The sequence below is a fragment of the Talpa occidentalis genome, unplaced genomic scaffold (genome assembly GCF_014898055.3).
Source record: "Talpa occidentalis isolate TD23 unplaced genomic scaffold, MPIMG_talOcc4v2.1 talOcc4.109, whole genome shotgun sequence".
NCBI classification, from domain to species: domain Eukaryota; kingdom Metazoa; phylum Chordata; class Mammalia; order Eulipotyphla; family Talpidae; genus Talpa; species Talpa occidentalis.
In genome coordinates, this window is record NW_023601093.1 from 19525 (window position 1) to 42775 (window position 23251).

Genomic DNA, 23251 nt, shown 5'->3' on the forward strand with positions numbered 1-23251 from the left:
AAAAATGGTTCTCGTCACAGGTGAACACGGGCAATACCTATCAAAGCATTGTCTCGGGTACATGTCTGTCCAGGCTCTCCTACCTCACAGTGTTAAGAGAAGACTCCAACGGCTAGCATGACCCTTAAGTTTACTGTCCAAACCAAGCCACTGTTGACAGCAAAAGGGACATTATTAATCATGCTGGGACAATAAGCCAAGACTGTCCCAAGCAAATCAGGTTCTATGGTCACCCTACCTCAACTAATTCATTCAAAGGTATTGTTCTCATTGCAGCCTTCTGACTATGGCTAAGACACACATTGGATGATTTTTGGTTTTCAATTGCTTTTCTGTTTTTTATTAAGGTAACATTGGTTTATCTTGCTGTATGTGTTTTAGGAATATACATTCACACATCTTCAAATGTATGTCACCATACCATGCCTAGCACGAAAGCACTTAATAACCCTCCACTAAATCCACTGGACCTCCTTTGTATTGACATAGCTAAAAACTGGGATGCTTCTTACAGTTGATGTGGGCATTAAATACAGAATCCTTCCCTCCTCCACAAACCTTTTTTAAGTTAATAGCACATCTTACAGCCAATGATAGCTTACAATCAAGGACAGAGAGTAATTTGGCTTCCCATGTAGTATAACATGAAGGAAGATGCATTGATCAGAGAATGTCCTCCAATCAGACATTTATTTCCATTGGAAAATAATAAGTGAGTATTCTTGTGAGCTTGGTTAGTTTGAATCCGTGACCAAAGATTGGGTTGTAAGATTACAAGGCTCAAGTCCAGATCAAGGACTGGGATGAATTTACTGAGGCCATTCTGTCCTCTGGGTACCTGTTTTGGGAAGTCCTGCACCTTTACCCTGGGGACAACATTTGGCATCACCATGATTTTTCCCCATTTGAAATAGTAAGACAAGGAAAGGATCTTGTTCATAGCTAATGGACTTAAAAGGCTAGTGAGACATTAAAATGAAAATGGCAGAAAGCAGAAGTTGAATGAGATGTGTATGGGTCCTACATAATTGAAAGAAGAAATTATTTTGCTTGTGTCCAATATATCCATAGTTCAGATAAGCCAACAGAGGTGGGAAGTAAATATATGCAGTTAACAAAGAAATTTCAAGAGAGTAAATAGATTTGCCTGTTAAGTGCCAAATTGAATAGACTAGTGGGGGCTTAATGTTTGCAAACTCCTAGGAGTATAGTTTGGGGGAAACATCTTGATTGATTAGCCATGTCTAGTATAGGCTCATAAGTTAGGAGAGGGGTAGGCAAGGAGTTAAAACATAATTATATTAAAAGGATTATAAAATGTCATTAGAGATGTTTCTTTGACAAAATCAACAATAATGAGATACTGTGCAAAGTGGTAAAGAGCAAATCAACTTACTTATTTTGTCCAATTGTCTCAAAATCTTTCACAACAATCCCAAGGGAAGATGAAATGTCCAGTGGAAAACCCCTCAAATCAAACTCCAAAATCTGTCCACAAAAAGGATGTAAAAACAAGACTGTTAAAGGGCTGATATTAAGATGAATGGATACTAAACATCTGTACCAATGACTATCTTATGAATTATAGATAGAAATGATTACATTCTGAATCAGAGGGTTGGTGAAGAGCAAACCAGATTAGACTCAAAGGGGCTGGAACATCTGGTTTCCCATTTTCTAGGCTCTGTAGCTTTAGACCAGTCACCAGACCCTTGTCTCACAGTCAGAGAACTGACTTAACACCTACCATAACTGCTGCAAGAATAAAATGAAATGTGTGTGTAAAATGCTTTCTTCAATGGTTATTTTAAAATTACTTGTTCTTCCTAATCATATTGTTCTCAAACAAAGAGATGAATCATCTAAGAAACAAGTTCTAAAATACATCAACCCCAATTTTAAGTCCCACTGTGGTCAGTGCTATTGTCACATGATACTTGTATCTTAATCAAATAAATTGTTGCTTTATGGCAAATGTAAAAAAAAAAAATCAGGGCCTCCCCTGGTGGCACAGGCAGTTGAGCGCAGCACTGTGAAGCTGTCCTCAGCCTCTGCAGCACCGGTTCGATCCTGGCTGGCCGGCAAGGGTCCCACATGGCGCTGCAGACCTGTCGTGCCTGCTGCTCCTCTCAGCAGTGTACTTCAGTCAGTCTGCCTGTTCTGTTCCCTACTCTGTCTCTGGAGAATCCTCGCACCCTCCCTTCATCTGGCCTGTACCCCGGTTCTTGTATAAATAAATAAATAAATCTTTTAAAAAATCAGCATGACACCAATTGGCGTGATGATGCCTCCGATTGGTTCTGTAATAAATGAATTAAACAAAGCAGCGTCTATTGATGAAATTGATGTTTCTCCTTGTCACTGGATGGGGATGGACTGAGAAGGCACCTCACAGCTCACGTCAGAACACACCCACGGACACCAGTGGATTGGGCATTATCATTTCATTTAGGTTTGGTTTCAGTTATAAAACTACAACTGGAGTGTTTACTTGATAAATAAATTGGCAATGGAGGGGAGGGAATAAATGTTGGAAAATAAAATAAGATAATGCCCTGAGGAGAGGCCCTGACCTGATCACACCCCTTTCTAACACTGGCCATTTGGGCTCACCTGTTAAGTATAAAAAGTATAAAGTATAAAGAGGCCTGTTAAGACTATTCAAAACCTGAAGCACTAAGCGCACACAGATATGAGTTTTTCATCTGCTTGATTTTCCTGGAGCCTGTGTGAGGGGCTTGGATTCCACAGGTTCCAACCAGATGAGCCTCTTGCTCTCAAAGACCAGGTAATCAGCTACTCATGTCATGAACTGCAGTGAAATTGCAGAGAAGTAGAACTCCCTCCAACCTGCGTGAGATCTGTAGGGTCTTCAGAAGGGCACTAAGAAAAGCTAGTAAAACTAATGAGGGGGAGAAAACATTTGCAGCAGTCAGTAGAGGGGACCATCTTCACAGCCTAGAGACTTAGTGAAAACAACAAAGACTTTTATCACTGTGTTTACCCAGGGAGGTTGGACCCACCTTGGGAAAAAACAATGAGGCTGATGACTAACTTTTAAAAAAACTAGTCAGGATAGGAAAATCCTACTCGGTAGAAATAATTAAAATTTTCACATATCTGAATTAAACACTACTAAACCATTTATAAAATAGATATAAAGTCAACAGTGGGGGAAGGAAGTAAATAAATGATATCTCTTCAATAGAATATGACATAGTCATTAAAAATATTTTTGAATGGAATGATATGACATAGGCTCAGGATATGACATTAATATGGAAATAATAGAAAATTTCCTATTTGCAATTCATATTTGTCATATGATGCTAAATTGCTCATTTTATTAAATATGTTAACTTAAAAAGCATTTATTATACATCCCAAGTGTTAACAGTTGTTGCCACTGGATAGTGGAACCAAAGGTAATTTTTTACACTAATCTGAGGTTTCCAAAATTTCCATGTTAAGTATATATTATTTTTATTTACACAAAAAACAGTAAATGTCATTACTTAGACAGACACACAGTGTCACATAAGCACTCCTGAGGAGCTGCCTGCAGATATATCTTTAGTTGTGGAGCTTCCCCCCGGGGGGACTCCTGAAAGGATCTAGTCCCTCCCCTGGCTCTACAGATGTGCCCCAGATATGCAGCATAGCCTAACCAAGTGGTACAGCCAGCTCCGGGCTGGAACCCACAGATCCCTACTTCTGTCCAGGCTCTGTGAATCACACCACCCTGCACAGGACACGTCATGGTATTGTGTCTTCCTGAACTGCTCTCCTCTGGGTGAGCACAAAGGGATGGGGTGGGGCTGAAATGCACAGCTTCTCCCCCTAAGGGAAGAGCCAACCTCTGACCAAAGCTGAGACCATCAGATGCAGTTTATCTACTGAAACAACAGTTTTACTTAAAAAAACACTTAAACAAAGTTAAAAAACAATGAAGTCACCTCATTCCAGACAGGGTTGAGTTCATTATCAACTTTCTTTGTTTTCTTTTTCTCATCTGTAAATACAAAATAAGAATTATCGATCAATTAGAAATATCTATAGAACAGGTACCATTCAAAGAACATTTTTTTGTTCATTCAAAGACCATTTACTGGGCCTCCCTGATGGCGCAAGGGGTTAAGCACCACACTATGAAGCAATCTGCAGCCTCTGCAGCACGAGGGCCAAGGAGCAACCCACATGGTGCAGCAGACCTATCCTGTCTCGCCTGCTCTCCCCTCAGCAGTGTACTTCAGTGAATCTGCCTCTTCTGTTCCCTACTCTGTCTCTGGCGAATCCTCTCATACCCCTCCCACCAACACACACACACCCCTCTGGCCTGTACCCCAGCTCTTGTATCCATAAATAAATCTTAAAAAAAAAAAAACAAAGACTATTTACTCCTGAGGACCAACCACAAGTGTCCATTTCCCCATTCACCTTCCCCACCTGAAGCCTCCTGCACCACAGAGTTCCAAACTGAATGGCAGTTTGTTTACCCATCCCAAGTTCAACAGGGGTTAGCGAAGGAGGAACTAAGATTCATGAAAATATCTGACCCTCTATCTCTCCCTCACCAACTCCTGCAGATCAAGGTAACCCATGGGCTTCTGTGGCTCCTACTTGTTGCAAAGATAGTGAAACAAACCTTTGACATGCAGCCATCACCATTTTATAAATAAGGATACTAAGACTCAAAGAAAACAAGGGATGCATCTAAGCTCATCCTGGCATTGGCGCCCTGATATAAACCTGGCATTTTAGATCTGAAGACCCTGCTGCATCTGCATGTGATGAGACCTGTGGTGCCAGCAACGCACAGGACAGGTTCTCTATGGGTCCAGGCAGAGGACAAAAGACAGTCCTGGTGCCCTCAGTGGCTTTTTCAGACTTTTAATGATCTTCGCTTGTAGTGTGGCAACCAGGCGCGGGGCAGGCAGGCAGGGGAGCCAGAAGCTGGTGGGCCTTCCAGCCTCCAGCGAATCTTTACCTACCCTGAGCTCTCTGGCGTTCTCTCATGGTCTCTCTGGCAGACTTCCACTGCTCTCTGCTGCACTTATATCCTCAGTCTCTCAGCTCAGGTGTGCCCCACTTACGCATGCCCACAACATACCCCAGGTGTCCACCATCAAGCATGAGTGCCCAAAGCCAAGTTCCTTCTGCATTCAAGGCCGCAGGCGAAAGCCACAGAGGCCAATGGTGCAAAAGCCTGAGCATCTTCACTGCTTAAACATGAGCCCCAATAGGCCTCAGTACAAGGCAATGAGTAAATGAATATTTTCTCTGGCCAGCAGAGAGGAGTTGCTTTTACTCCTGGCACAACTTTTCTGAGGAGACAAGGTTCACATTCTGTGTCAGAGACTAGGAGGTAGACCTACTAGCTGGGTGAGTGCCGATCTAGCCAGTGCTTAAAAGTTCCTTGGAGCAAGTCCAAAGAGCAGGGGCTTTTATTGGGCCTCTAAATCCCCAAATAGCTACCAAAAGAAATGTTAATGTTTCAACACAAAATGCTTTGCATGCATGAGCTCATCTATTTTTAGGGAAAAACACATAGCTTTCCCATGTGTGTCCCCTTTCCTACAACACAGAGAGCTCACAACACTTCTGCAACCAGATTTATCGGGGAGGGGAGGTCCCCCACCAAGCAATTTTCTGCAACACCAACTGGGTGTTCTACAAGTTACCTCAAATCTGGCTCCAGCTACTGGAGATAGTGTAGATCCCACAGGTTAAGGGCTCAGTCCCACAAGACTGCCCTCGCCCCACTTCAGATACCAATCACAAGTGCAGCTTGTTGCCTGTGCTTTCAACTGACCAAACGCAGTAGACCAGTTACTTATGCTTATCAGCTTATGAAAGGCTATGGCAAAGGACACAAAGAGTCAGATGAAGAGATACAGAGGGTGAGGCCTTGGGCAGTCCTGAGTGCAGGAGCTTCTGTTTCTACAAAGTTGGGGTGCACCATCTTCCCTGTTTGGGAAGCTCTCTGAATTCCCTACTACTCAGATTTTTACTGCGGCTTCATCACATAGGGATGTCAATGATTAACATTGTTTCCAGTCTTTCTCAAAGGAATGGAAAGAGGTTGAAAATTTCAAGCGTCTAATCATGGTTAAGACTTTTGGTGACCCGGCCCTGTGCAGAAGTCACCCAGAGTAGCCTCACTAGAACAATAGATGTTCTTAGTGCTCTTATCGCTTGGGGATATGCAAGGACTCTGGCTCTGCGTCAGGGAAGGGCTCAAAGACCAAATATTAGAGCAAGAGATGACCCTGAGTTCTTATGCAAGAAATTACAAGAAATTGGGTCTCCCTGGTGGTGCAAGGGGTTAAGACACAACCTGTGAAGTTATCTGCAGCCTCTGCAGCATGAGTTCGATCCCCGGTCAGGGAGCTACCCACATGGTGCAGCAGACCTCTCCTGTTTCTCCCACTGCTCCCCTCAGCAGTGAATTTCAGTCAATCCGCTTGTTCTGTTCCCCACTCTGTCTCTGGTAAATCCTCTCACCCCCCACACCTCTGGCCTGTACCCCAGTTCTTGATTGCATAAATAAATCTTTAAAAAAAAAAAGAAATTACAAGGGTTTTAGGAGTTCTATGACAGGAACTGGGGCAGAGACTATATATATGTATATATACATGTATACACAAAACACACACACACATATATATATATATATCTCCTATTATATCATCTGATCTTTAACCTTAGGAGCATATGTAATTATTTTCATCCCCCTTTCACAGCTAGGGAAACAGAGAAGTCACCAGTTAGAAGTGGCAGGACCAGATTTTGAAGCAAAGTAGTCTCACAAGAGCGACCATACTTGAAGCCAGGCCCCCGCTTTCTCTCTGCTGCTGTGGAATGTGGGAGGTGGTGGGTTTTGTTCAACTGAATGTCACATTGCTGAGGCTCCCAGCACATGGCTGGCTGTGAGACTAACCACCTCATTCTTTCAAGACCTCAGCATAGCAAAGCCTTGAGTCATCACCCTCACTCTACTAAGCATTAACTTTTCCACTTGAGTGGGCATTCCCTTCGCCCCACTGGCTTCCTTTTTTAAACTTCAGCCTGACTCTAATCAGCTCATGTCAGAGCCTGCGCTAATTAGATCTGACTGTGGTCTTTCCATTTGGCTTGCAGAGCCCTTCATCAGGTCTGATCCTAATGTATCCTAGAAGCTGTCCTAAAATTTCCACTCCCACACTTCTCCACTGATCCCATTCCTCATCTGACAGAAATCTCTCAACCTTCCTCTCTGCTTATAGTCTGAGAAAGTGCTCTTGAGAGGAAGCATGCAAAGGATTTTTAAACTGCTAGAACTGTGCAAAATGACTTCTACCCACAATTACAACAGCTCCTGCTAAACAACCACCCCTAATGCCTGACTGTGACTTCTGTTGTGTGTCTAAATCCTACAACCACTCTGCCTCATAAACATTCTCATCTCCATTTTGCAGACAAAGAATTGAGAGGAGCCTCGTGCTATTGACTTTCTTCTCTTGGTGGGAAAAGGAATGTTCCAGAGTCAGCAGGAGAATATGAAAAAGGCCATTTGTTCATTTGTTCATTCTGAAATATTTATTAAGTACCTACTATGTGCTAGCAAGTGGAGAAACACAAGTGTATGAGATACTTCTTGGCTTAAAACATTTCACAAATGCAACTTATGAGTCATTAAATAAAGGAACCAAGCAAATCTTTATGCATGTTTCCACCAACTGAAAAAAAGCCCCATCATGTGCTTGCCTGTTTCATTTTCATCTTGGAGTTCCTTCCTGTAAGAGGGAAGAAGAATGGAAAAATGACTAGTGAGGTCAGGACAGAGGAACTCACAACTCAGCCCATGATTTGACCCACTGAATGAGTTCTTCCACAAACATTAATCAGCTTCCTCATTCTTCATCCAACAAATATTTTTGAAATTTCACTTGCCAGGCACTCTGCTGGACATTGTTGGGGATATAAAGCTACCCAAAACATAGTTCCTATTTCCAGCCATAAGGGAGCTAGATGCAGCCAAGGGTGACTGATACAAGGCTGTAGTGGCCATCATGGTGGTCAGCTAGAACCACGTGATGTGGAAGGGAGCAGAGGCAATCAGGCTGTGTGGGGAAGTTATGGTCATGGAATGACCCACGAATGCCAGGTTGAGCATCAATGGGCTGATATAAGCTACTTAAGAAAGGGAGGTGTTATAACTTCAGCTCATAATCCAGCGAGAAAAAACAAGTTGCTCTACAATTCTTCCAATACATGTTCCTGAATACACAATCCAGTTTTGTGTTGAGAACAAAGGGAAACAGTTGAGTTCCAGCATATGCCTGCTGACCACAGACCAGGTGGGACTGACTATTCAAGTAGAACTTCCTGCAGCTCTTGGCACCTACACATAACATTAGTGCTTACGGTGCTAGCCCACAGAGGGTGCTCACTTCCTGCCAGGCATGTGCTAAGTCCCTCACATATATCATATATATCATTTCATTTAATCTCCCTAGCAAGCCTGTAGGGTAGGCTCTGTTATCATCCCCTGTTTGCAGAGGAGCAAAACGAGTCCAAATGGTGAGGTAGCTCGTTCAAGATCACAGAGCTTAGACTGGCTGAACTCTAGAGTCCACGCATTTAACAACTGCACCCTTTTATCTCCCTAGCTAATAGGGAAGGATTAAGTAGCTGGCATTAGCTAGTCCCCTTCTGAAGAAACCCAGAAACCCTTCCAAGATGACTATGATTTTTATCAAAATGTGCATACAGTACATTTTATGGGAAGTCTATTCTCACACATAAACACCTCCGCCAAAACCAAATAAAAGTAGATATTTTTCTTTCTTATCAGCAACTAGAGAGTCTTACATGTTTATAGTTAAGTTATTCAATTATTCAATTCCACCTATTTGTTTTTCAAAAGGAAGATCAAAGTTGCGAGAACTAAATATCATGAAATTATAGAAATTCTTTCCCCTTCATGTCACCTATCACCCCTGGTTTCCCCCTCTAATTTTATTAAGATAACTGTTTGCTCCTATGGGAAGGAATTAAGTACTTTCAACCCAGAACATAACAACTGACTCAAATGCAAAATCCACTCTGGACCACGGTTCATTTCCTGTTTATGAATTTCCTATGCTTGCTTCTCTTTCAGTTCGGTAAAGGTCACCGATGGAGCAATTAACCCACATGTCATTCCCTGAATAAGCTTTCCCTGAGCAGGCCCTCTTTGCCAAATCACCGCACCCTCTTCCATGGAACCATTTCCTTTGCGGTTCACCTACCAGATAACGTGTTAGACTACTGTTCTAAAGGCCGGAGAAACATGAGGACATCTAAGAGTGCAACATCCATGCTGAGAGGACCACAGTGGGGGTGAATTCTGCATGTCAACTTGGGTAGGCTGTGGGCCAGTTGCTCAAACTCTAGTCTAGATGTTGCTGTGAAGGTAATTCATAAAAGTGCTGAACTTTTGCAAACAATGTCTTTAAGTAAAGCAGATTACTCTTTACAGTGTGGGTGCGCTTTATCCCAATGCTGAAGACCTTAAGAACAAAAACTGTTTCCTGGAGAGGAGGAATTTTACGTCAAGACTAACAGAATTTCCGGCTGAGTTTCCAGAATGCTGACCTGTCCTGTAGATTTCAGACTCAAGACTGCAATGTCAACTCTTACCTGAATTGTCAGTCTACTGGTCTGTCCTCCAAATTTCAGACTTGCCAGACCCTTCAAGCTCATGAGACAATCTTAAAGTAGATACATACATGCATACATGTATACATACACTCATAAACATACATGCACATGTAGGTATACACACGTATCCTATCAGTTCTGTTTTCCTGAAGAACCCTAAGAAAACAACCAGTTAACACCAGGCACCCACAGAAATAAGAACACCACAATGATAACACGCTATAAATATGGCGAAAGACACATAATCCTGCAAGGAGAAGGAGAGGTGTTGGCCCAGCTCTTCTTTTTTATTTATTTATTTATTTATTTATTTATTTATTTATACAAGAACTGGGGTACAGGCCAGAGATGTGGTGGCTGAGAGGATTCACCAGAGAGAGAGTGGGAACAGAACAGGTGGATTGACTGAAATACACTGTTGAGAGGAGCAGCAGGCGAGACAGGAGAGGTCTGTGCGCCATGTGGGACCCTCCTCCAGTGGCTGAGGAGCAGCCGGGGATTGAACCAGCGCTGCAGAGGCTGCAGGCAGCTTCGCAACCCAGTGCTCAACCGCTGCGCCACCGGGGAGGCCCAAGAAGTATCCCCATCTTGACTGGCTAGACTGCCATGTCTTATGGGGTGGCCTCAGGAGAATTTCCATAAGTAACAGCTCTTTAGTAGGCAAAGGAGATCAACAAGATATCCTGGCACAGTCATGCAGAACTAATCTCCCATTTAGAAGTGCATCTTCATCTTCTTTGGTTATGGCTCCTTTGCTTTGAGAAATTTTTACATACATGTGCCAAGTCACCTACTAGTTGACCTAAAATTTCACAGATCCCCTAAAGCACACTCATGCATGGCTAACCGCTAAGTGCTATGAATTAGTGAACTAGTCACTCTTCCCAGTGTACTCTGTGGACAGTGATTTAATCCTTACAACAACCTCAAGAGGTAAATTCTATTATGATCAGCCTCAGTTACAGAGGAGGAAACCAAGACACAGAGTAGGTAAGCAATTAAACAGAGGTCACACAGCTAGCAAGTAGTAATGCTGGGATTCAAACTCTGGCAGATAGACACAGAATTGTTTCTAAAATTGGAGGATTAAGGCCAGATCATGACTCCTTGGAGGTTGGGACTGTGTTTTATTAACATTGTGTTCCCGCCCACCCAACCCCAAGAATCACTTCTCCATGATTTGAGAGAATTAGATTTAATAAGTTCATATAAGCATTATTACTAGCGTTGCTTTAATGGTTAAGAGAGAATGAAGAGAAAGTGCTCAGCACAGGGCTGAACAGTGGTAAACACTAAATCAGCAGGAGTTATTACATTATTTCTTAGTATAGCCCCAGGGCAGCATCCCTTGTGTAGCCCAAGGGAGTTCCTAGGTTGTAGAGCCTTCCCTGGAGGGCAGTGCCGTAGTGCTCAGAGGAAGAGGGGAGTAATTCCCCCGGGGCTCTGTGGCAGGCCTCTGAGGTCCTCCTGGAGCATGTGGGTAGTGACTGCTCCTCCCTGGCAGTCAACCTGGCAGCCACCAGCATCTGGGAGAATCTGCATAAGAACCAGAGGGCAAAGAAGTTTTAGGAAGGGTCTACAGGAGACCCTTCTTACCTCAGGATAAAGAGGATCTGGAAGAACACTGAGACATGTGTCGCAGCCAGCTCCATCTGGCTTTTTGCTGCCCAACCCTGGCTGCCCCATTGCACCAGGAGATGTTACCAAACAGGTTCTAGGGGAAAGACATTGCAGCCAAGTGGCAACCGTGATACAAGCCAAGGCTGATAAACAGGAATGTCCAGACAGAAGGGCATGGGCTACTGCCGCATAGCCCCGGAGATGCCCTTTTAGGTGTATAAGCTCTTGAATGAAAATGAAGTTCCTCCAAGGGAACCACAGGAAAACTCAGGCAATCTGAATGATTCATATAGAATTTACTTCCTAAGAGTAAACTCTGGGGAGTGGTCCTGTCGCAGCTCTGCCAAGCACTGGGCTACCGGTAGAAGAGTCCAGGCAGGCCAGGCACCTGGGCTGTGTCTCAGTGGAAACTGTGCTGGGCACTTAGCCACATTCATGTCAAATCCTATAGCAGAGGCATTCATATCCCCATTCTACAGATGAGGAAGCTGAGGTATGATGATACTAACTGACTTGCTCAAGATCACAGAGCTAGTAAATGGCAGACTTCAACTGTAGCCCCCAGTTCTAAACTTGTGTCCTTACCTGTCTTCACAGACAGGGTATCTGGTAGCCTGACACATTCACCACTTACCAGCTATGTGATCTTGGGCCACTTACTCCAATGCTCTTTGTCTAGAGTTCTTCATTAATAAATATTGGTACCAGTAAACAAACAAACAAACCAACAGGTATTTGTACCTAATATCCAGAAATAATAGCTACCAGATAGAGGGCTCATATAATGCCAGGCAGTCTGCTAAGGGCTTTGTATGTTAACTATCACTATTATTATCCTTATTCTGAGACACAATGAAGTTAAGTGGCTTGTCCAGGGTCGCCTGCTAGTTAGAAACAAAGCCAGAATTTAAATGCAGGTGTTGTGGCTCCTGAGTTTGTCACATATTTTTCTGTTCCGGGCTGGTAAGTTTCTGAGACATAATTTCCTGGAGAATGAATTAAGGCTGGTGCGTGACAAATTCTCTTTGAACTCAGACTGAGGAGATGAGGAATTCCTAGAATTTTAAAGGGGACTTTCAAGGTCTATGTATCCTGTAAGAAGCAGATGGAAAGGCCCAGCTCACAAGGTCACCTTGAAGCTCAAACACTGAAGCATGTAAGTGCCTGGGATACAAGACAATTCTGAGTGTTGGATTAGAATTAGAATCATAAACTGCCTCCTTCAGACAGCATGGAGCCCATCCTGTTCTCTGTGCCCTCTATTCCAAGAGAGAGTGTCAAGAGAAAATAAGACAATCATAGAAAAGAACTGTGAAAACAAGCACAAAACAATGAGTCAAAATCTGAATCATCCACTTTATCCTTCCCAGGTAGAAAACAGCCAGCTGAACTGGCCACAGCTCACTTCTCCATGTTCCATAGCTAATAATCTCTTTAAAAAGGATTTTTGCCATTGCTGGGAGTTTTAATCCACTGTTCCCAGCCCTCCTTCCAAGGCTACAAATGGCTTTGACTTTATTGACTAGGCAGGTTGGAATGAAGGGAATCAATCGCGTGCGTTTGTGGACTGTTGTTTGTGAGTGGAGGGGGCTGAGAGGTAGAGTTAAGCAAGGGAGAAGCCAAGTTCAAAGAAAGTCAGACACACTTGGAGGAACAGGAAAGTGCATGGGACTAAGTCTCAGTGCAACAGGGTGGTCCCCAGGAAAGGGGGAGGTTCCCTGCCCCACCCAAGGAAGGGTGGAGCTGAGCAGGAAGAGGAGAAGCTGCAGAAGAGACTGAGGAAGGAAGCAGGATGGAGCCAGAAGGAGACCTGGAGGAGGCACATGGAGCCTAGAGACACGTGAAGAAACTGTGCTTGTCTTTTGGTCGTGGACTGGGTGACACAGATGTGGGTGAGACCCGTGGGGAGGTGACAATGGCAGCTTTTATCTTGATGTTGATTTTGCTCTTTTCCTTCCGGACTTGTCCAGTGGTTTGTGACCCTTTTCTGTGGGTCCCCACTGGAAGATGTTTTAGGCTTGTGGTAGACTTTGGGGCCTTGTTCTGGACCAATCCCATTTGGATGGACTTTTACCCACGAGGGGACGGGTAACTTTGGGTGCTTCATTTAGAAACTAGACTCTTTGCCTTACCTGTATTGTTTCCTAGTTTTATTAAAGATCCTTCCCATTAGTCTCATGTGTTTTGTGTTGATGCGGTGGATGGCCGAACCCATTTAGAATAGGCAGGTTTGCGGGGTTTGGGCTGACCCTCTCCCTGTCCTATAACATCAGGACTGGGGTTCTGGTCCTTGTCTCTTCCTGGCTGCACAGCTTTGTCCTCTCTTGACCTCACTGAGACTCAATCTTATCTGCAAAATAAGTATAAACAATATATGTCTGGACACCTCCTAGATGAACAACTGTTACCAAGTCCAGAAATGGGCTTCTGGCCTGTAAGAGCCTCGGAAAGAGGTCCCTTTCCCTTCCTCAAGTCAATATCATGTGTCCAGCACAGTGGGGAGACAAACCAGAGAGCCTTTGGCTCCTGAGGCCAACGGTGTCTAGCCCAAAGGCACCAATGCCCCAGGCTCTGGCACTGGTCTGTTGAGATGCCCCCAAGGCTGAATTTGCCCCAGGAAATACCATGGGTAGGAGAAGACAGAACCTGGACTTCAGCTATAGAGCTGGGAGCCCTGAACCCACATGCATTAGCCCATGGTGGGTCAATGCAGATTCTGGGTGGCCATGACCCAGTCACAGAGGGATGTTTCAGTCTCAGCAGGGGTTATGCACCTCAGCTCCATCTGGAACCTGCTGTGGGACCTTGAACAAGAAAACTCACCTTCCCCAAGCCTTGATCATTTCAACTGTAAAATGAGGGACTTCATTTCTGGGCAAGAATTAAATAAATATATGTGAAGCACTTAGCATAGTGCCTAGTAGCTAGTAAGCTGTCATCATTAATACCATATGCAAGAAATGATAATGACTCCTTTCTAGAACTTTAAACTCTGAACTGAATTTACTGAACAGTTGCTGGGCTTACGGCACAACTACAAGCATCATGCTGGCAGGGGCCACGTCCCGTTGGGCCCCTATCTGACATGTGAGCCAGGCACATGGTCCAGTAGAGTGCACTCTGCATCAGGGTTTGTTGAATGAATTCATGTTTGAGAGGAGTGGTAGGATGAAAGAGCAGCAAAATAGAGGAGTGAGAGAAACAGAAAGTGTCCAGGCAGTGAACTCCATGAGGAGAGCTTAGCAAACAAGAAAAATAGTGGTTTTTTAATGAAAGGAAATAAGGAAAGTGAGATAAGGAAAAGAACTACTTTAAATTTATGAAAACGATGAAAAAGCTGATGAAGGTATTAAACCAGAGTACTGGAGTAGGGTGAAGTGGACACCTACCCCACCAAGCAAATATTAGATTTTTAAAACTTTACATATAGAATGTTAGTGTTTGTCTCCACTGGAAAAACGGCTCCAACCCGACTGTCAGAGGAACTGATTCACTGCTGAGCTATGCCAGCTCCCAGCTTCTGACTCACAGGACATCATAAAGGCTTTCATTTCCATGTGGAAACTTACCGAGTAGGGCTGGGTTTCTTTTTCTTTTTTTAAGTTCTTTTGTTCTTGGTACATATTTTTCCTCTTTCAGACTAGATGCAAATAACCCCAAAACACTAAGAACTCAACCCATTCAGAGTGGGGAGAGGACAATTATAATCTGATGGGAGGTACAGGTTGTGTGTTCTCTCTTCTTCCATGATGACAGTAGGGAATATACCTGCAGACTCTGCAGCCAGACAGTCCTGAATTGAACACTGACATGTCTCTGCCTCAGTTTCCCCTTGGGAAAAGTGAATGATAATACTCCCTGTTTCCTAAAAATGACATAAGAATGAAATAAGATAACACACACAGGAGTGGACACAGTGTAAGAATTTAATAAATGGTGGTGGTGGTGTAGAAAGTGGGTGTTCTCAAGCTGTCCATACCAGAGTCTCAGGGAGATCTAAGGAGCAACATTTAAAGCACTTTTTGTGTGCTTTTGTTTTATTTAGGCTGATTCTCACAATGACTCTGAAGTTGGGATTAGTATCCTCTCCATTTTACACAGGAGATGACTGTAGTATGGTGGTGTCTCAAAAAATTAAATAGAGAATTACCAAATGATCCAGCAAGTCCCCCTCTGGTTATATATTGGCAAGAATTGAAAGCAGGGACTCAAATAGTATTTCTATACTAATCTTCACAGCGACATTATTCACAACAGCCAAATGGTGGAACCAATCCACTGATGGGCAAGTGGATAAACAAAATGTGATATCAACATACAATGGAATATTATTCAACTCTGAAAACTAACCTTGAAGATATTATGCCAAGTGAAATGAGCCAGGCATACCGGGATAACTATTGCATGATTCCCTCCTGTGAGGTACTTAGACTAGTCAAATTCATAGAAACGGAGAGTAGAATGGTAAATGCCAGGGGTTGGGGTTAGGAGGGAGAAATGGGGAATTCTTATTAAAAGGGTACAGAGTTTCAATTGAAGAAGATAAAAATGTTCTGGAGATGGAAGGTGGTGATAGTTACACAACAACGTGAATGTACTTAATGCACTTAAAAATAGCAAATTTTATGCTACGACTACAACTTAAAAAACAAACGGAACCTACAATGTGCCTTGTCAGAAAGTTATGATGTGCTCTCACAGATGAATCTGACACATGTTGTGCCTTCAAGCTCCCGCACATTCCGCTTACTCATCTAAGCCTGGACCATCTCTCAAATGTCCCTCTGAGTGGTGGGGGAAGAAGCGGGGCATAAATGGGAGGGATGAGCTTTTGCCATGCAACTGTTACATGCCCGGTACTGTGATTATGTTTTACCACAGTTGACTCTTACACCATTACTGTGATGTACAGATCATTCACCTACTTTATAGAGGAGGAAACAAAGACTTGCAATACAGTTGCACCTAAATATTGACTCCCAGTGATAAAGCCACCAGTCTGCCTTGCCCCAAACCCCTCCCTTTATACACCCTGTGTTTATTCTAGAAAGGTGAGAGCTGTTTAAGAAAAGAAGAGGTGTTTGGACCAGAGAACAACAGAAAGTTAGAAAGGGAAGAGCTGGGCTGGATAGTTCATGTTCTCTGCCTCAAAAGCTTGTCTTCTAGAAGACTCGTCTGGTTTATACTCGGCTTCTGTATCCTTGGTACAGCTGATTGGACCTGGGGTTGACACCTGACACCTAGGCCAGGACAGATGAACATGCTGGCTGAGGGGAAGCAGGCTGAATCCCACTCACAGAGGACTATACAGAAAGATGGTCCAATTAGTCTGCCCACTGCAATTTATTATATTAATTTAGTTCAATCAGTTGCTTCCTTGGTAGCATTCATATTAGTTCTTCTTTCTCATCCTAGCCCTTAGGAGCTCCCTCTGCCCTGGAAAGCATTAGCCTTAACTAGTACGCTGTCTCATTAGTCCCCCTGACCAGTCTGAATCTGTGCTTCCCAACACTGCCCACTGGATCCCCGCTGCTTTGTCTGCAATCCCGAATCACTGCAGATTTCTCCCCTGTCAGCTTCATCACACAGCCCAGCGCTCCCAAATCTTTTGTGTTGTTCCTAAATGTGGAATGTCTTGATTTTTCATTAGCTCTGTCAAATTGGCACTCATCCTTAAAGGATGACCAAGTCAGGTAACACCTTCTCCATGGAGTTTTCCCCTCTACCATCTGCTCTTTGTAATTTGCAGGTCTATTCTGGTTTCTATTTCAATCTTGTGTTCTAAATGTTGCTTTTCTAAGTCTAGAAGACCAAACCATATTATGCATATTTTACTAGATCTTGTCTGCTACCTTGTTAAGACTCCATAAAATAAATGCTATCAAACAAGGAAGGAAATGTATCGGTTACTACGTGTAGGTTCACATATATATTTACTTCACCCTGCAACAGTCCTGCAAGCAATGTTGGAGGTGTCATTAAGAACAGTGAAGCTAAAGATTTTAATTCATTTGCCCATGAGCACATGGGAAGTAAGGGGTGGGATAGGATTCAGGTCTCCCTGGTGCCAAAGCCAGGGCCCTTATACGCTAAAGCCTTATGTCAAATGGACTGATAAAGCTTCAGATGCCAGATGTCTATGCAGCAATTTCTGAGTGAAAACTCAGTTTAGATCCAACTCAAAGCACACCCTCACTGAAAGGAACAGCTGTTCAATAGGAGTTCCACAGGGGGTAGGGTAACCATTGCTTTATCTATGCATTATTCATTCTTTATAAGCCACGGAACATTTTGTGTATAAATTGTCAACATAAAAACTAACAGCTTCATTTTCCTGACCAGGATCAAGAATGTAAAAAACACCATGACACCGATTTGCCCCTGGGTAGCAGGTGCTAGGAATTAGTTACGTTCAGTGTTTGGGAATGTGTGAACTGACTCTTTGCCAAGCTTTAGCTACAAAGCACCTGAGAGAATATTAAAGGTAATTCTTCCTGATAGAAGGGAGATTGGCTGACTACCAACAGTCCTCTTCAACACCGGGAAGCAATGATTTTATTGTACTAAGATGTCTCCAATCTCCTGCTAGCTCTTGCTTCCCTGGCCAATGTTTAAAGTGCATACTCAACATCAGTGATGTACTAGGTGTCGCGGTGAATATAAAAATTCCATAGCCTCTTGGCAGGGCCAAATCCCAGGGGAATGAAGAAACTTACCAGTAAGCTCAAACCAGGCAAATACACCCAGGACATATCTTGAGGGTATGCATGGAAGATATGTTATAGAGGAGAAGGAAAAGAGCCATGTAAATTCATTTCCAAGAGGCAACTGGGTTTTATAAATGACTGCATGTCCACAAAATGTGCCTTTGGGAAGCATCCTTTGAGGGTTCCCATGTCACAGTAGGGTGTGGCCACTTTTTTTGGGTGGTGAGCCTGCAGCTCTGTTCTCCCAGAAGTGAGAGGGATGACTCAACAGATTAAACACTTTCCCCTTCCTGAATGCTTTGCAAATACAGTTCAGGGATTCTACGGAAGTACTGACTTGGCATGGTTGTCATTGTGAGCTGGTAGAATCCTCTTGACTAATCCTGGATAGACAACCTTCCCAGGTGACAGTGAACAAGACTCACTGGATCGTTCTACCATCTTACTTCACCATTCTTCAATGGGACCTCATAGCTTTTATGTTTATTTAAAAGGTTATTTTTTAAATTCAACTGTAAAATTCCAAATAGAAAAAATATTACATAAATTACAGCCTCTGGAAATCTCTATATATCTACTCGCTTTCAGGTAAACCATTATAACCCCAATTTTCAAAAAAGGTTCCCGGAGAGGTCAAGTGATTAGTTCAAAACTCCATGTTAATAAGCTCACTGAGGGGGAGCGTGTCCTAGATACATCTAGGATTTCATTCCCAAGCATAAGCAAATGGAATAACAGCTCTGAAAAAATAAGTAATAGCGTGAAAATTGTTTGGTGACCTTCTGGACAACAACAGAAGCCATCCCACAAGGCAAAGGTCTACAGAAGAGCAGAAGTGAGAAAAAATTCTCAAGATCACAAGGATGGAGTGAGAAAACTACTACAGTGTCAACAGCCACACTCCCTAGAGTTGATGTTTCACATGAACAAGGTGCTGCCACACTGTCAAAGCACATTATAAGTCTGTGCAAGCAAATCTCCAAACAAGTCTTTTTAAAAATTTTTGGTGCAGAAGCAAAAGATAAGCCAAAGAGAACATGGAATTCAATGGCAATATCCAGCAAATCCACCTTTAAAAGAAAAGACAAGATAAAGGGCAAGGCATGTAGACCAGAATCTGTCCTTTGGAAATGTACCCATTCAGAAAGATAAGAAATGCACTGTAAAGAAGTCCATTCTAGAACCGCTGCTGACAGCGAGTCCTGGGAACAACTTACATGTTTATAGCAAAAGGGAAAATTCAAAATGCTCAGAGAGATTAATTACTCTTAGGTAATGAGAGTGGGGAGAGAAAACAGCAGTGTGGTCAGAATTTCTACTTTTTAGTTGTATAATCTCTCTAGATTGTTAGTTTTCTTTTCTTTATTACTTATTTTATTAAAAAATTATAAAGTTTAAAGTCTAATAATAAAAAACCTGTTAAGTTTGGGGAATCAAGTCTCAGTGTTGAGAGAGGTCTCAGAGGTCTGTCTAATCTAACCTTAGCTGCATTCACGGCAGCACGGCTATCTGTGCGCTCCTCTGTCTGGGAGGAACTTGACCTAGAGACTTAGCACCGGTGCATGGCACCTAGTGCTTCCCCAAAATCAAATCAGCTTTGTGGTTTTCATGAGCCACTTCTGCACTGCTGGACATTCATAACAGCAGGGGCTCCAGTAAAGCCCACATCCACATGGGCGGAGCCAGATCCCGAGTAATTCTGTAGTCAGCCTCAGAGGAGCTTGAACACAGAAGGCGGAAGCCAGCTCTAAACCAGCAGGCTGATGGTGTGGCACATTCTCTAGCGCACGGCTAAGTCTGTCTATTCCGCATCACCATCAGCATGCCCGTCATGGGGCATTCCTCAAGCCATCTTAACGAAGTGCTACTTACTGTCCTGACCTTGCTATTGTACTTACCAAGAGACAACCTTTCACACATTTCAGTAAATACAGGGATTTTCTTTGGTGCCTCCTTGATAGTCTGTCAAGGCTTATTACATCTTATTCCCTCGCTCTTGCCCCAGTTCACACCATGGATCACATCTGGTTTTGTTCCATGTTACTCTGATGGACACATCAGCATGTAAGTATCCACAAAACTGTCAGAACTTAATGTTACTTAATTTTATGCAGTACTCAAGATTGGGAGGTATGCCTTGAAAGGGTTGCCATTAGCAGCGTTTTAAGTCACTGAGATAGACTGAAAACAAGAAAAGTGCAATATTCTTTATCAATTCCTTCTCATAGCTGTTCTATAACCTAAGGCAGTGTCTTCCATATCTTGCTGAGGGTAGGTAGTCAATACATAGCACTATAAAATTATAGATTTTAAAAGTGAAGGAACCCCAAGGAGATCGGGTCCCATCATTTCACAGCTGAGAAATTTGAAACCCAGTTTCTTTTTTTTTTTTAAGTTTTCTTTTATTTATTTATTTATTTATTTATTTATTTATTTATACAAGCACTGGGTACAGTCAGAAGCGTGGAGGGTGAGAGAATTCACCAGAGCCAGAGCGGGGAGCAGAGCAGGCAGAAGGACCGAAGTACACTGCTGAGGGGAGCAGCGGGCGGCAGGAGAGGTCTGCGCGCCATGCGGGACCCTCATCCGGTGGCCAGGGAGCAGCTGGGGATTGAACCGGTGCTGCAGAGGCTGCGGGCAGCTTCGCAACCCAGCGCGCTCAACCGCTGTGCCACCGGGGAGGCCCTCGAAACCCAGGTTCTTAAATTTGGGTCACCAGATTCTTTGTTAATGTCAATTATAGTCCAGATGTTCCTTCTCCAAGATCAGAGTCCTTTCTTCTGTCAGGTTGCTTGTCAGATGAATAAATTCACATAATAAAAGGAGATTTGGAAGAGACACTAAAGTAAATAATCTAGTAAATATAATTGCTTGGATAGACTATATTTGCCTAATTTCACTGAGTTTTCCACCTTCAGTGGATTGTTTGTGTTCCTAGCCTTAGACATTATTTTTACTTACTTAAAATTTTGGTCAAGCTTAAACACTCCAGACAAATCATATTTTAGTGTTAAACTCTGCTTTAAAATCTTTGATAATGATGTCACCAGTTGAACCCAAGATATTTTTAGGTGTCTTTACATGTCCACGGTGAAGATATAAACTTCTCAAATTATGTCTTTATTATGTAATTGCTTCAAAGGAAAAAAAATTTTAAATCTAGTACATGTGAATGTTGATATAACTACACAATATTCACTAAGCAGCTCCTAAAATCACATTGGTCTCCAAGAATCCCATACTTGCCTTCAAATCCATTTTCTTTTTAACTGAACAACCACTTACTTGGCAGCTTTTGGGTCTGTTACTTTATTTTCTTGCTCATCCTTAACTTAATGATTTAAGAAAAGCAATAAGGAGATAAAACAGACCAAAAAAAAAAAAAAAAAAAAAAAAAGAGAGAGAGAGAGAGAGAGAGAAAAGAAAAAGCAGAGATAAGCCAGCAAGTGGAATGGAGAAGTAGTCAGTTCCTGGAGGAAGAGAGAAAAGTGCCAGGCGTGGTCCGGAACTTGGGGCATCAGGGGTCCAGCTTTCTCTGCCCTCCCCCTCACTTCATCCCTCCCACCAAGAAGAGCGCGGCAATCTTACCAGTGACTTTAGACAAACAGAAAATGATAAAACTCCCAAACTGAGTCTTAGATACACCACTGCAGGCAAACCTGGAATCACAATGCCTGGAAGAGGGTATTACAGCCATTCCTGTCCCTCCACTGTGACTGCAGCTAAACGTCATAGAAAAATAACCTTTTGGAATTACAATGGGCCTCTCAAAGACCATCTGATTTAAACCTTCCTTTCCCCATTTTTCAGAAAAGAAAACTGACATCCAGAGAAATGAGGTCACTTGCCCAAGGTTATTTAGCAGGGCCAAACTAGTTCCCCTAACTGCAGACTTGCTGTTCAGAGCTCTTCCCTCTCTAAGCAATTATAAGCCATGGAACATGCAGGCAACATTTAGCTTTGCAGAGATGAAGAGCAATTGCAAAGAAGCACAGGACAAGATGAGAAACTAATCCAAAATAATAATTCCATCCCTCCACCCCAAAACCCAGGGACGAAAAATGTCCCAGAAGGCTGATTTATGGAGTCATGATACCTCAGTCCATTTAATTGTCCTTTTCCCTCCTTTATCCATTTTACATAGGCAGAGAAAATAAATATGTATGTATACTGCTGAACCAAAAAGACCAAAAGCATAGAACCGAAATCAAAACGTGTCTTTTGCTATCTGAGGTTTGGGGATTAACAAACACAGTTTTCTGACCCAAGGCTAACAGGAATCTTGTTATTAGAATTAAAATAACAAGTCATTCAATGAGCCTCCAAGCCCAGGGGAAATTAAATGCCTCCCACAGAAATCAGACCTCTCTCCTGACCTGCCCAGGTAAGCACGCTTTATCAGTGGCATAAACACAGACTTTCATTGCACAGACTGTTAGCCAAGAAGCTAACATTTCAAAACAGCACTTGAGAAAAAGAGAAAAACTTTTCCTTACCCTTAAAAATAACAGAAACGATAGGATCCGGTTTCCCAAATTTCGTTTTAGGGATATTGCTGGCAGATTCCACGATCACTCGAAGCATGGCTCCGTAAGGGCAGAAAGCGAGTTTCAGCAAAAGACCATTTGCCAAGGAGACTTGGGCCCTGGAACTCCTGGCTGTGCCTTCCCGGGAGAGCCAGCGGGGAGGATTTCTCCAGGGAAGAGGGGAGGGAGAAAGCAAATGGGTGGATCTCTGACGGATTATTTACTGCAGGCTACGTGTAAACTGATAGCCAAACTTCCGAGTCTACGCAGCGTCGCGAGCACCCCTGAAGAATTCGGAAACGTGGAAGTGAAAAGGACAAAGCCTCAACTAAAAATAATTATGTGCAACAAATGAAACTGCAGTAAATTGGGGGCTAATATTGTGGAAAGGTCAGGAGACCGCTAACAGGCTACTGTCTTTTAGCAACAATTTGTGAAACTGAATTCATTGGTTTTCAGTTTCTTTTCCATTATTTTCTTAACTTCATAGAATTTTAAAAACTTTATGAGTCATTTATTGCTATTATTATTTTAACTTTTGCTGTTTCTTCTCTCGGGCTGTTGAACACACCCACTCACCAACCACTTATAGGAAAGCTAAAATAATAATAAAAATCAGTCCAAGGGTGCCCCCCACTGTATGACAGAGGAATTACTGCGTTTATTTCACGCAAACCCAATCTGGACATGTAAAATTGGTGTGTTGAGGAGCTG

General features: G+C 43.0%; 1 protein-coding gene across 1 annotated transcript in view; it reads right to left on the reverse strand.

The window, feature by feature from the left end:
- Nucleotides 1–22840, reverse strand: part of LOC129146640 (myoferlin-like) — a 39375-nt gene extending 16535 nt beyond the window's left edge. The window contains exons 1-3 of the mRNA XM_054699875.1: nt 22508–22840; nt 3957–4012; nt 1397–1488 (exon numbers count right to left, since the gene is read on the reverse strand). Coding sequence (XP_054555850.1) covers nt 1397–1488; nt 3957–4012; nt 22508–22595 — 236 coding nt within the window. The 5' untranslated portion in view covers nt 22596–22840. The remainder of the gene's footprint in view (nt 1–1396; nt 1489–3956; nt 4013–22507) is intronic.
- Between the last annotated feature and the right edge of the window lie 411 nt (nt 22841–23251).